The 13,836-nt window shown below is 43.9% G+C and overlaps 1 protein-coding gene across 1 annotated transcript; it reads left to right on the top strand.

Annotated features, from left to right (window-relative positions):
• Nucleotides 1-3,629: 3,629 nt before the first annotated feature.
• On the top strand, nucleotides 3,630-12,583 carry GGCT (gamma-glutamylcyclotransferase; the record flags this gene model as incomplete). The annotated part of the gene is made up of 4 exons (XM_081996391.1): nucleotides 3,630-3,767; nucleotides 7,030-7,175; nucleotides 10,325-10,460; nucleotides 12,434-12,583. 4 exons carry the CDS (start codon nucleotides 3,630-3,632, stop codon nucleotides 12,581-12,583), a joined length of 570 nt encoding a protein of 189 aa, XP_081852517.1.
• Between the last annotated feature and the right edge of the window lie 1,253 nt (nucleotides 12,584-13,836).

Genomic DNA, 13,836 nt, shown 5'->3' with positions numbered 1-13,836 from the left:
ACGTAACTTCCAAAAAACCCCAGGGTTTCATTTAACACCCTCCTTTCCAGGACAGTTAATTGTTGCCTGGAAAGGTGGTGAACCAGCAGAAGTGTGAAATCTAGAAGTACCACCAAAGCCCTGCAGGTTTCTACTCAAATTGCTACAGGAAAGGTCCTCCCACCCTCCACCCTCTTTTTTTCAACTGGAAATTTGGTTTGAAAGCAAAGTCTGCCCACAGCGCCCAAGTATTTCCCCATGCACATACAGCCATTTAGCCATGATTTGGACATACATGAGCAGGAAAGCTTACAAAGCTTTCCCTCTAGACCAGATCCAGTTCCCTTCCACGCTCCCTCAGACTGGCCACACTGCTGCTGATGGCACCAGGGAGACCCAGGCTTGGGGCCCTCCAAGGGTCATACCTGCAGCATGCCTCAGCAGGCCTGCCCGGGGCTTTCTGTCCCTTTCCTGGCTCATGGTAGAAGTATTTTTCTTCATCTCAGGCCTGAGAGCATGAAAATAAAGAGCCATCTAAGCTGTGCCACCTCACGGTGCTATGGTGACAAGCTACAGACTAGATGGAAGAAATTTTTCACACCAAGGGTGGTGAACCACTGGCACAGGTTGCTCAGAGAGGTGGTAGATGCCCCATCCCTGGACACATTCCAGGTCAGGTTGGATGAGGCTCTGAGCAACCTGATCTAGTTGAATATGTCCCTGCTCATTGCAGTGGGGTTGGACTAGATGACCTTTAAAGGTCCCTTCCAACCCAAACTGTTCTATGAATCTATGATTCAGAGGTTGAGTTGTAATGAGCATGAACACTGGCCTTTGCGGTTTTGGATTAGTAATGTAAACCTAGTTTTTCTGACAGTAGGATTCAGAGTTAACATTCCCTCTTTAAAGCATGCTTTGCATGCTCTACAAGCTCAGGAGGCCTCTTTTCTTTCAGCTGCTCATTGCAGTGGGCATTGGCCATCTCACTGCCCACTGGCTCGGAACACACAGTGCACATTTGGGTGCTCTATCAATTATATTTTTAATGAAGGCCTTAAGAAAAAGGGGCTTACTAAAAGCTTTTGGGAATAGAAGTTTATATTTTCCAGATAGCTTAAAGCCAAAGCTTACTGTGACATTGACCCACACCATCAGTGCTGGCTCTTCCAATTCAACTCCCACGTCTCTCACCCTCATGAATAGTTGAGAGGCAAAATGTGGTGTTTCTAAATTGCTGTGGGCCATGCTGGGGAAGAAATGGGCTTCAGAAATGCAAACTGATTGACTCCGTTCAACTAAAAATTAATCTAAATACCATAAATCTAGGTTTTACTTCAATAGCATTTGAATTAGCAGTGTGCTGTATCTAGAATAGGTAAAACCAACTTACACCATGTGCACCAAACCCATGCTCCTGGAAATACTGGCTACTGCTCCTTGGTCAGAGAACAGGCCTGGTATTCAGTACAGCACTATAAAATATGGAAACCTCAACACATTTTAATTTAAAAATGCCTTTTTGAGTGATTAAATACTTCAAATTGCAAGTGGCAGTGTTTTAAATTAATTCTCGTCCCGTAAGTTTAACTGTAATTTTGCTAACGAAGGCTTTCACATGCACAAACCCAGCTATGAGATCAGGGACTCAGCCTTCTCATTTGTCAGTCATCTGACTTTGTAACATTTAAGTCTCAGTTTAAATAGCATGAAAAAGGACACAAGTTTAAGAGCTTCTCCTGGTTCAAAATATACATGCTTTTTGAATGAAAAGTCATCAAAATTGCTGTTGAAACTCTGAGTGTTGAGAAAAAATGGCATTTTTTTGTGCAGAATGTCCCAAGTTTCAAATGTAAAAAGTGTTATGAAAGGCTGGCTGGGGATTTTTTGTTTTTTTCCAGAAGGAGGTCATTTTGAGATTAAAAAGTAACAATTGCTACATGCTTCATAAGATACGTAAGATTCTTTTTCTGTTTAGAAAGAAATGTCAAGCTCGGCTCACAAGGGACAGCTCACAGCAACCCAAACAGGCAGCTCTGCACGCACCAATGCCTGGAAAGCCTGCCCTCCGGCAGGCTTGGTCCCTGGGGCTGGCTGATTTCGGGGTACACGAAGCTGTGAGCTTTAGTCGAAAGCCAGGGGCCCTTCAGAAGCCTCTCCCCTGGGATCCTCACCATCTCACAGCCATCTCTTCCTGTTTATTTGAAAGTGGCAGAACTTCGTTACCTCTGAAAGCTCTTGCTTTCTGGCTGGTTGAAATTAGTCAACGGTCCAGCAGCTGCTGGAAGAGGAGATACATGTCTCCTTGCAGAGTTCGCACCCCTTAGGGAAAGGGGACTAAAAGCATATACCAGAAGCAGATTTTCAAAAGATGCGTTCAGCTACTCGCTATCCTAAGGAGCAAGACTGAGCAAGTCTTGCTGCGTAATCCTATGACCCGTGTAACAAGTGAACACGATGGTTCCCTCTCGCCCTAAAATATTTATTTCTACGTAAGGAAAAAAAACTCCTCTAAAAATAGAAAACTGCTAGTCTTGAAAGATCAGAACTACATTTATCGCTTCATTTGTTTTATGATGGATCTGAGTTTGCCCACTGTGCTGGGAAAACTAAATCAGGGATTCAAAGGGAGTGCTGCATGCGTCATTAAAGGAAGGAGCTGCTTCAGCTCTCCTGCCTGCTGCTTTCCCCTCCGTATCGTGTGGGCGAGGACGTGCCCGGAGACCGGGAGCTGGGCTGCCAGGGATCACACACCGAATCCTGCATCAGCTGCCTCCGCTCAGGAAGCCGACGTGGGCTGAGGGCTACTGTAACAGCATTAACGAATGGTGCCTCACCGTTAATTGTTAATTACAGCCCTCCGTGGTTGTTTTGCTGTATTATATGTATATATATGTACGTATTGCTCCAGCAGCTTACGCTTAGGTGCAGCTACCGGCAAGGCCTCCTCTCATCTCATTCGAGCACCGCTTATGTCGAGGAAGGAGAGGAAATGCCTCTGCGCGTGGCTCTGCAGTCCTGCCTGCCCACACTGTCTCGCCTTTGATTCCTGGACATTCCCAGCTTACTCCGAGCGCTCCCAGCTGCGAAAACTTGCACCATTTCACTTCTCACGGAACGTTATCTAAAATCCGTCACTGCTCACATTTCTCTCGGAGGCGGCCAGGTGGCTCACAAGCGAAACGCATTGGCTTGAATGTAGCCGGGGGGGACGGGGGGACTCTAACCCTCCCCGTTTTGGCACAAGGGGCTGCAGGCGCTGCTCGCTGACGCTGTGTTCCCCCCACGGAGGATGCGTTTCTACACGGAGTGGCTGAGGCGCTGAAACGTGCATAGCTCCCGCTCCCTGCCATGGCAAACGCAGCCTTGAAGACGCGCGCTGCGCGCCACTGTTGCACGGACGAGAGGCCTGCACTTCGCTCTACGTCACTCCCCCACGAGGTGACCGCGCACTGTGCGCCAAAAGCGTTCCCCACCCCTGCTACATCACAGCGCTACGACATACCACCTCATGCCGTGAGGGGGGGAGTGGTGCGCAGGAGGCGACCAATGCCGAGCGGCTCCGCTCGGAGGCACCGCCCAGGCAGCCGCCGACGAGTCCGGGGGGGGCCTTAAGGCTTTAAAGCGGCCGCGCGCCGGGCCGGGCTGGGCCGATGGAGGCGGGCGGGAACGCGGAGAAGGGCAGCGGCGGCTGCTGCTTCCTGTACTACGCGTACGGCAGCAACCTGCTGCGGGAGCGGCTGCTGCTGAGCAACCCCTCGGCGGCGCTCTGCGCCGTGGCGCGCCTGCAGGTGCGCGGGGCGCGGGGGGGGGTGGGTCGCGGCGTGGCGGTGCCGCGGCGGGAGGGAGCCTGTGGAAATCCGCCTGCCTGGGTGGAGCCGCGCGTGGGCCTGGCTCTGCGGCGTGGAAGCCGGTGCTGCAGGCAGGCCGGCCGGCTGATCCCTCCGACCGGTAAAAAGCGAGCGGCAGGTGCTCAGCTGGGTTTTATGGGACAAGTTTCTGGCGGTGTTTAAAAGGATGGGGCGCCGTTAAAAAAAAATAATCAGAATTTCTCCTTCTCCTCTGCCACGCTGGTTACAAGCGAGGAGCCCTCCCCGTGCCACGTGTCAGGCGGGATGCCGGCGTTCAGCCGGAGCTGCGCAGCTGCCGTTGACACCTTCCTACATCTTGGCAGTTCTGCCCCTGCCAGGGGTTATTACATGTTAGAATATCAGCTTGGCTTTAACGTAGACTTGGAAATGTGAGCTCATGGTCGTTAACCTGCTGATGTGCCGATCTGTACAAGTGGAAGGATCCCTGGAGGAGCAGAGCATTGGTTGGTACCGCTTAAGGGTGACTTGAAGGTTCTCCTGGGGTGACTGGCAGGAAATTATCTATGTTGGAGTGTATGAAGAAGTTCCAAAAACTTGTAATTAATAAACTTCCTATAGTCTCATACTGGGGACCATCAACCTGGCAACTGAGGCCTGCTCCTGTAAAGTCTGAGGCACTTGCGGATACCACTGAGGAATCAAACAGGCCGAGAGCCCAGCACCTTGCAGGATCAGGCCCTGGAGGTGAGGAGGAAAGCAGTGGTATTGCACTCTTACCTTTGAATAAAAGAAAGCCCTATGCTTCAGCTCTCCTTTTGGGTTTCAGGTAGATTTTCAGGTTTCACAGTAAGTGTCTCTTGCCACGCTGCAGGTTAGCTGTTCGAGAGCGGCCAGTCAGACGCTAGCTTTCCTAGCCGGCCTTTGACCGATTGCTGTGTTCCCCACTAACACCGGCTGGCTTCAGGCTGGAAAAATCACTGATACTTGGCAGTGAGGAAGCACACAAAGGTTGGAGCTGATTTCTGTTAATTTTTCTGGGGTAGTACCACGTTGGCTTAAAAAAAAGGAAAATATAGCCTGTAAACAGAGTACTCTGGATGTTAAGCTAGAATATTAAATTCACTTCCCTCTGTTTTTATTTTTTAAAGCTTTGTTAATCTTCAATCAAAAGCTGTAAGAAATGGGATGTGTAACAAGCATGGAAAGGCTATTACGCTGGTACTTAGAAGGAAGTCCAAAGACCAAGCTCTTGACCCAAGAAAGTATCTAGTGTGTTCGTTCCCGCTTCCCCGCAATGCCTGCTGCAGTTCCCTGCGTTGTGTAACATAAGGGTTTCCTGCTTCCAGCACCAGAGCTAACCCCACTATTTCTGTACAGTCTCTGTTGCCCTTCTTGGGTAGCATCTGACTGTTTTATACGCCTCTGTGGAGGTCTTCAGTGTGGGTCAGGTCCAAGAAAATACAACTGGAGGAATAAAAGAAAAATTGGTGCTTTTTTTTTTTTGCTTAACTAGACTGCTGTGAGCATACTTGGCTCTACAGGAATATTTCCTTGGGGCTCCCCTCAAGCGCTTGTCCACATCTGTAACTTCAGTCTGCGACTTGACTGAACTATTTACTTGCGTGCAAATTACTTGGGCTTGACTGTCCACAGGGTCTAGGCCAGACTCCTCTTCACACAGTGATCCAGTGACCCGAACATTGCAAAGCCATTTTGCAGCAGCTTGTCGAACGGTTGATGACTAGTGTGTCGAAGTAAACTTTTTCCCTAGGGAAATTAGTTTAATGGGGGACATTTTATAGGGAAGGAAGGTGACTCTATTGATGGAGTAAACAGTGTGGCTTTGCCAGGCTGCTCATTATCACTTACACAAAAAGAAATCAGATTAGTGTTCTGATCAGTGCTGTTCTTCTGTGTGTAAGCCTCCAACTGTTCAACTTTTGCAACCTTTTCCCCATATCTGTTAGGACGTATTACCAGAAGCTCATGTGTCTCGGAAAGTGAATATTAATATGTACATGCATATATTTCAAGCCAAAATGATCTTATTTCTCATGATCACCCTCTTTAAGCTGTAAGAAAAGCTGTGGGGCTATATAGGTTTGGGTTTTATTTTTGTTGTTGTTTTTAATCCTTTTTGCCTTTGCCAGATTTTGTTGTTGTAGTTAAGCAGGTAGTCTTCCGTAAAGTTTTGGGGTTTTTTTCTTTCCCTTCTGTACTGCTAGGGAAGGATCCACAAATTGGCTAACAAGTAGGAGAGAAAACTGAGTGTATGGAGTCAAATGGGAGATTACGCTGGGAAAAAAAAAAGGCAAGAACCTGTTATTCTGTTTTGCCTATGTAGTAATGTTTGATATTACTTGTAAGGAAAAAAGAGATACTTGATTTCTAAAAGAATGGTTCCCCTTGCAAAAACATGAATAAGGTTGCTCAAGGAGGCATACGCCTTGGCTTAAAAATACCCAAGAATGTTCCAGCTGAGTGACGAGATGGCACAAAACGCTGGAAAACACACTGGATGGTATTTTACAATTGGGCAGTAGTATTAATGCACAAGAATAACACCCAAGGCTCACCATTTTGTAGGCTTCTTTACCCCTCCTGTTTTCCTGGACCCTGCATGGTAGGTTTTAAGTCTTATAACAGCACCAAAAGCTGCAAAGGAATGGGCACCAGGTAGGCATGTCTTTTGAGGAATGAGAAGGAGGCAGTAGTCAGTTCTGTCCTTCATAGTACACCTCAGCCAAGGGCCCTTCAGATTGTCTAACAGGAAGCACATCAGCAGTCCTGTCACTGCCAACTTGGACAAAAGTCAAGCTGACATTTCTTCAGCACTACTGTGTTTACTGCAGAATTGAGTATGTGTTCTACACTTGAAAAAGGGCTACCTGCATTTTCTTCTCATCCCTAGAAATAGTTAGCTCATATTTAGGCCAGACTGCTGAGAGGTTTGGATGTTGATCCAGGTCTCCACAGACCCAAGACTTTTATCAGCAGTGCTCTCTGCCAGACCTCTCTTCCCTTTGTCCCAAGGCTGCTGTTTCTCATGGGGAAGTGGAAAACGCTGACTTCAGCCTCTCATGAGACAGGAGCTGGATCAGATTCCGCCTGGCTGTTCCTTCTTCTGTGGCTCCAACTGACTACTTTCAGACTCGCCTTTAGCTGCCCTTTTCATGTCAAGAATAGCCAACAGCCCTTATCTTAAATGGAAGTTGATTCTCTGCATTGGTTTCATTTGCAGGACTTTAAGTTCGAGTTTGGCCATCATCAAGGCAGGACAAGTTCTGTCTGGCATGGAGGTACAGCTACCATTGTTCAGAGCCCTGGAGACGAAGTATGGGGAATAGTGTGGAAAATGAACGCTAGCAATTTACGTTCACTGGATAAGTAGGTGACAACTTTTGCTGTCTTCTACTATTTTAGAGAGCAACTGAAAAGTAGTAGTTAATTTTTGGTAAAGAGCTGTGTGGAAGCTTTCGTGTTAGAATCAAGAAGATGGTTTGGATTTTAATATGTGAATTTCATTCCACAGTACATATATTGACTAAAACACATTTGTGATTAAAATGGCTTTGTTTTCAAGCTAAAGCTACTTGGGAGTATTTTGAGAAGGTGTGGACCTCGATTTGGAGCTGATATATTGGTCAGGTTCTTTTTTTTTAATCCCTGTCCTCACAATGTCCTCTCCCTAAAATTACTTTAAACTCCGTACTTGTCCTGTGACACTTTTCCCATTGCTTTAGGGAGAGTTCCCTTTGAGACTGACATCAATTTTTGCCTCTCTACATCTGTAGACTCCAGTTGTAGTGGAGGAGGAAGGGATGAGGACAAGACTTGCAGAAGAGAAAAAGGTCTTTAATACAGGCAAAGGCACCCTCTGAGGAGGGTATTTTGCATGTCTTCTCTTCTAAGGATTCAAACTTTTGTGAACTTGAGGTAAATCCAAGCAGGAAGCTGGGGTGGTTTTGTTTTTCCCTTTGAATGGCAGAGGCTGCCTGCACCATTATGATGTATGGCAGTGAATGTTCTGCCAATGCCTGATAATTTAGACAAGTTTAAGGCAACCTGAGCAAGTCATTCCCAGGCTGAAGTCTGGAGGACCACCTGGGTAAACAAACCAAGGAGTAGCATAACTTCTTGCAAGGTCTAAGGCAGGACTAGAACTTAATCTCCAAAACTTTGGCTGGTGTCATGTGTTTATTGCAGCTTTCAGGATGCACCTACACAGCATGGTGCTTCTGGTACACAAGGATTGCTTGTTCAGAGCAGTTCATCACTGCCAATTAATTCCAGTAGAAATCTAGGCTAGTGAGGCTAAGGAAGCAGGGTGTATTAAACCCATTGAAAGCATTACATTAATACAGTTTTTCTGCTTCTGGTACTGTTGCAATTTTGGCTATGGCTGCATTGTGCTGGGTAGACATGTCCTTATAACTTTGGCCATGAAGCTTGAAGTTCCAACTTGCTTTTCATTGCCTACAGTGAACCTGAAATACAACAGAAACTGTTGCCCAAGTTCTGTTAGCACATCATAGGAATAGGCACTCTCAGCTCTCTCAAATTCTGGCTGGGAGTGTTAGTCCCAAGCAGGAGGGCATCTAGCTGGTATGCTTCTGGTTGGGGAGAGCTTCACATGTCCCTGTTTTGTTATCTCCTCAGTTCCCCCTCTGTTGCTTACACTAGCACTTACCTTCTGGTCCCCTTTCTGCTGACCTGTACTTAATCTCTTGATTTACCATGCTTTCCTAAAGCATAAACTTCACAAGTATAAAGATGCTGTCTGGCAGCATCTGCTTTGATAGTAACACTGTTCCCGCTGTGGGGACAGCATTTTGCATTTTAACTTCTAGAAGTGGTGTTTAGATACTATAGAATTGCAGATTCCAGGCATTTATTTGTCAGGGGATAAACTTTAATGCTGGCTAAGATGCTACAGACTTGAGTGCTGTATCGTCACCAAAAACTACAGGATGGACGCTAGCATTAAAGATTATTTTTTCCCAGCTGCCTCATTGATGCCATGAAGGTGGACTGGCAATGGAAGGCAACAGGATGTGTTCTTGACTTTTGTAACAATAGTCAATAGTGTTCTTCTAAGGATTGTTCCTAACCATCTTGAAAGAGCTTGCATGTGTTCTTGCTGAAGATCTTAGGATTCTCTGGCAGTGTGCAGATATATTTGTAAGTTCTCAACCAGGTTATTTCCTGGAATTTCCATGTATCAAGAAAAAAAAAATTCATTATTTGTCCCACTCCTTCCCCCCCCCTTCCCCCCCCAATCTGGATAAAGTCTGTGCTTTGTTATCCAGAAGCAGAGGAGGGAATGTGTAATTGATGCTGCATGTTCTTAGTTGAAATACTAGTAAAACAACATAATACATAGAAAAAGAATATAGGAGGGGAATCTTTTGCTTAGATGGCTGAACTTTTTGGCTTCCAATGCATTTTGGTGCTGTCTCATGGTCAGATTTTTTTTGTCCTCTTTACTTCACAAATCTGTAAGTTATAGACTAAGTCATTACTTTTCCTCCTACTTTTTCTTACCCTAGTAATGGACATTACTTAACTGTAATATTTTTCTTGCTCTCACACACCCATGTGACTTATTTTGCAGTCTGCTGACCTTGAATCTGCAGTTAGCTTCCCTTGTCTACTTGCACTTAACCTAGTTATATAACATGGCCTGTGTTACATACATTAAATAACTTGAAACAGTAAGAAGTCTATGAAAGAAAGATAAGTTGTCAAATGATATTTTGACGAGCAGCATTAAAACCCATGTTATCATTCATATCTAAAGCATATCTGAAGCTAATTGTGCTATAAAGTCTGTCATGTATTGCTTAAGCATCTCATTTACTTGTTGCTATTTCATCAGACTTTTATTGGTGGCTAAATGGTAATGACTAAAGAGAACAAGTAGCCTTGTTTTTGAGTTTGTTTTTGTTTTCCTAAGACAGCATGATTTTTCTAATAAAAAAATAACAATGGTTTTTGCCCTGATCTAGCTTATTGTTGCTGTACACGTCTTGCACAAATTAAAGGGTGTCTTGGATTATTCATTGGAATGTGCATTGCAAGAGTTGTGCGAGTTTCCTCTTATTCAAATGTAACACAATGGGCAAGATAAAACTTTGCAATTGTTTCATTATCTGAGTGGAGGGTAATGAATGATATATGCCTGGCTCATGCTGTGTTTCTCTTGTAGATTACCAGGCTTGCACGGTAATTAATTCACAAGGAGTATTCTCTCTCTAACTTCTCAAGTTAATCACTAGTCATCTTTGTTAACAGAGCTGAAGTAATAAAGATGAATGCTGCTGCTGCTTTAGAAACTTACTTTTGGATATGAAACAAGTTTGCACAAAAAGTACTGGAATATGTTTTGCTTTATTTGTTTTTCTTTAAGTCTATTAACAGTGCAGACCAGTGTCCTGCCTTGAATCCTGTTACAATAAATGTATGTGTTTAATTGCACAGTTTGTTTGAAAGTTGTATCAGTTTTTTTCCACAAAAGGAATATATGTCCTTTCCAGGCAAGAGGGAGTTGAAGATGGTATTTATGTCCCAATAGAAGTTAATGTCCACACTCAAGCAGGAAAGGTACTGACCTGTCGAAGCTACCAGATGAAGGACTATGTCTGTGGTCCCCCTTCTCCTCAGTATAAAAAGGTAGGTGTTCCGTCACTAATTTTGGAGAGAATGAACAGAAATATATGATGCAGTACTTCTGTCCTATTTAATAAGTACTTTATTTACAGTGGATGGAAGGCATGAGTAACTCTAATGTAAAGGTATAACTTAATCCTTGTGCAATGTAATAGTGTAATGATGCTCGCAGAAGATTGCTAGCTAGGCCTACTAAATCACTTTTATTTTTTGGTTTAGTTATGCCTTACGTGACACCTCTAACTCGTGAGTTAGTTATGACTGACACAAGGATTTCTGAAGGATGTTGTTTACATATATGCAGCAATTCCCTGTTTGAAAAATTAATGTACTCCACTGAAAGGATGGAGGGAAGCTTCTGTGGGGAGGATACAGCACCTAGCTTGTAGTCTCAAGGACAGGGATTATCCCTATTGTCTTATGAAGAATTTTACTATCATTTAATACAGGAATCCACCTGCCTGCTTTTACCAGATGCATCATCAGTATATCACAGGACTTCCAGCAAACGTTGTGGAGCACTACAGGGTTGCCACTTGATGGCTGGTGAGGCAGAAGTGTTTCAACACTGTTCTGCAACACACTGACTCTGTAGAGACACATGATCCAGTCACACAGCAGGCCTGACCTGCTTAGCTTGTGAGATCTGATGCAGGCCTGGCCTCTGGTGGCATGACTGCATGTCTGGAATTGTGCAGCTATTTACAATTGCAGATAGACATCACTGTAACATGTTGACTTTTTCTGCCAAAAGCAACGAAATGGGGCTTGAGCTTGTTAAATCCCCAGTGTGCCGCCTTCTCAACTGAGGAGCTTGCTCCTATCAATCAGCTTCCAGGAGCACAGCAACGACCAGCTGCTGAAGGACTTCTGAAAAGAAAGCTTGCTTAGAAAGCAGGCTCTGCTACTTCACAAACCTCCTCCCTGCCAACCCGCTTCCTGTCAAGACTGATCTTGAGGGTTTTTCAGGGAGCTAATACATAGTCTGCTGCTATCTGTCAGCTCTGACTAGTATACTGACAGTATACTCCAATAGCAGCAACTCTATTTAACGAAACATTCCCTCCTGCTGTTGTCAGGGTCAGTTGGTAGTTCTCTTCTTTCCCTTTGTACCCAGCTTTTATTTGTTTAAGTTAACCAGGCAAGAGGGCTAAAAATTTAGTACAGGTGACTGCATTGGCACAGAGTGATCTACATCCATCTGCTGTTATGTACTTTTTCTGGCAAAGTTCATCCTTTCTAGACATCTCATCCTTGAATTTCCTGGCTGTTGAATGCATGAAAGAATACTTACAATAGTGACAACTTTTAAAATCTGCGTATTTATCTATCCATTTCTATATGGGAGCTTGCTAATATCTCTTTCAAGTGTTGGCACCTACAGCCACCTCTTTTCCTCTCACTGTCACTTTTCTCTTTTCTCTTGCACGAATACTTAAGTTTATTTTGTATGGAGAAGGAAAGCTGCAGTAACAAACTAAGGAATCTGTGTGTTTTCACTAAGCTAAGTATCTGTTTCTGTTACTCCTATAACCTGTCTAGGTACTTGCTGTTGTGCTTCAGATTTGAACAGCTTAGTTTTAAAAATAACTTCCATAATATACACTGCTTCTCACTCAGATGTGATACGAAGGCTGGCTAAAGGCATAGAAAGTAGTTCTCATCCTCGCTGGAAGAAAGAATAGAATAACTGAGTAACAGCTTAATTGTACAGTCTTGTGCATGTTAGTAACATTTCAGAATCTTAGGGGTATGCCTTGGTAGTTACAAGCCTTTTCAGAGTAATTTCGTTGATATTAAGGTCCTCAGTGGTCTTCTAGAAGCTTTTGGCTATCTTTAGGTACAAATAGCATTATTTGGGGTTAAATCTTTTGTTACTGTAAGCGGTTCTTCCCGTACAAGTAAATGTTTGGAGGGGTCTGTCCTTCCTAACACTGTTACTGATGGCTTTTTTTTCGCCCTCTTTTTGATTATAGGTTATCTGCATGGGTGCAGAACAGAATGGCTTGCCATCTGACTATCAGAAGAAATTAGAAGCTATTGAAACTAATAACTATGTAGGACCAGTGCCAATCATGGAAGAGATTGAAGCTGCTATTAAAGCAAAGAAAATAAATTCTGCATAGAATACCTCTGCAGTTGCTTGGCCATTCACCTTGATTTAGATACCTCTCCTCTCTGTGCTGATCAGCAGTTTCTTTATCAAGAAAATATGAGTTTGTGCATCTACAGTAAGCCATTAGACGTGATTTGCAGTGTAAAGACACATTGACATTGGTAACTTCGCTTTTTATGTGTAGCTTGAGTACACGCTGAAGTTTTTGCAGATTTAGAAATTATCTTTCTGTAATTGTCATGCAGTGCTGTATGCAAATTTGTGCTTCATGTTGTTTACTGACCTTTGTAAAAGAAAAAGGCCATCTTGATAGGTGTTGGCATCTGTTGCCTTCTGAGGAATAAGGGCTGCAGGATCGGGCTCTTTGTTCCTAAATGTTGTATACAGAATTATCAAGAATTTCAAAGATTTATTAGCTGCAAAGTAGACTCAAATCTCTAAACCAAGACTAAACCTTTTCCTCTGCTGCTTCTCTTAATGGTTTGAAGCCCAGCCTATCTGAAGCTAGGGAGTTCCTGTTTCTGTTTATATAGTTAACAAAGAAAGTAATTTTAACTGTCTCCATGTTTTTAAGTGTTAGTCCAAAAGGCAATCCAGGCCTGAAGACAACATTCAGCAAAGGATCTCATTCAAAGTGTAACAGCTGCCTCCTATGTCAAGTAATCATCATAGGTGAACTAGTTAGGTATAACCAACAGATTTTAAAGAATTCGTTTCAGTTAGATAATTCCAAGGTTTTTTAAATTACCTTTTTGACTGGTTTGTTGCTTATCTAGGCCTTGGTCTTATGGCCAGTGAAATCAGGAAGTCTCCGAGTCCTAGTGCATTTGTTTCATGGTTTTGTCTATTAAACCCCAGATGAACAGACTTGACCACTTTTTTTCCATAGCTTTGACAATCTCCTACAAAACTGGAAGCTCTTGTAAGGTTTAGGGTATTTATCTTCATGGTACTTGGCAAACCCTGTAATCCGTGTGCGGGGGACACGGAAAAATTGATAACTTGGAAGATGTCAAATAACTGAACTTTGGCTTATCTTCTGTACTGTGGTGGTTTTGGGTTTTTTTTCTCTTGATGTACAGAGGGGTGTAAAATATAATCGGTGTCACTGTGTGACTGCTTAGATAAACAACTGACAAAGTAACAGACTTACCATGTCTTCTCTGCATAAAATTTTTCTGTAAACTTCTGCCAGGGATGTGTAGGTGCTGTCCTGATGTCATATGCCCGTTGGGCATGGTGACTGCAGTAAAACACAGTAGT

The sequence above is a fragment of the Phaethon aethereus genome (genome assembly GCF_964289735.1).
Source record: "Phaethon aethereus genome assembly, chromosome: 2".
NCBI lineage: Eukaryota > Metazoa > Chordata > Aves > Phaethontiformes > Phaethontidae > Phaethon > Phaethon aethereus.
The sequence above is the reverse complement of the archived record's forward strand: the minus strand, read 5'-3'. Positions and strand labels throughout refer to the sequence as shown.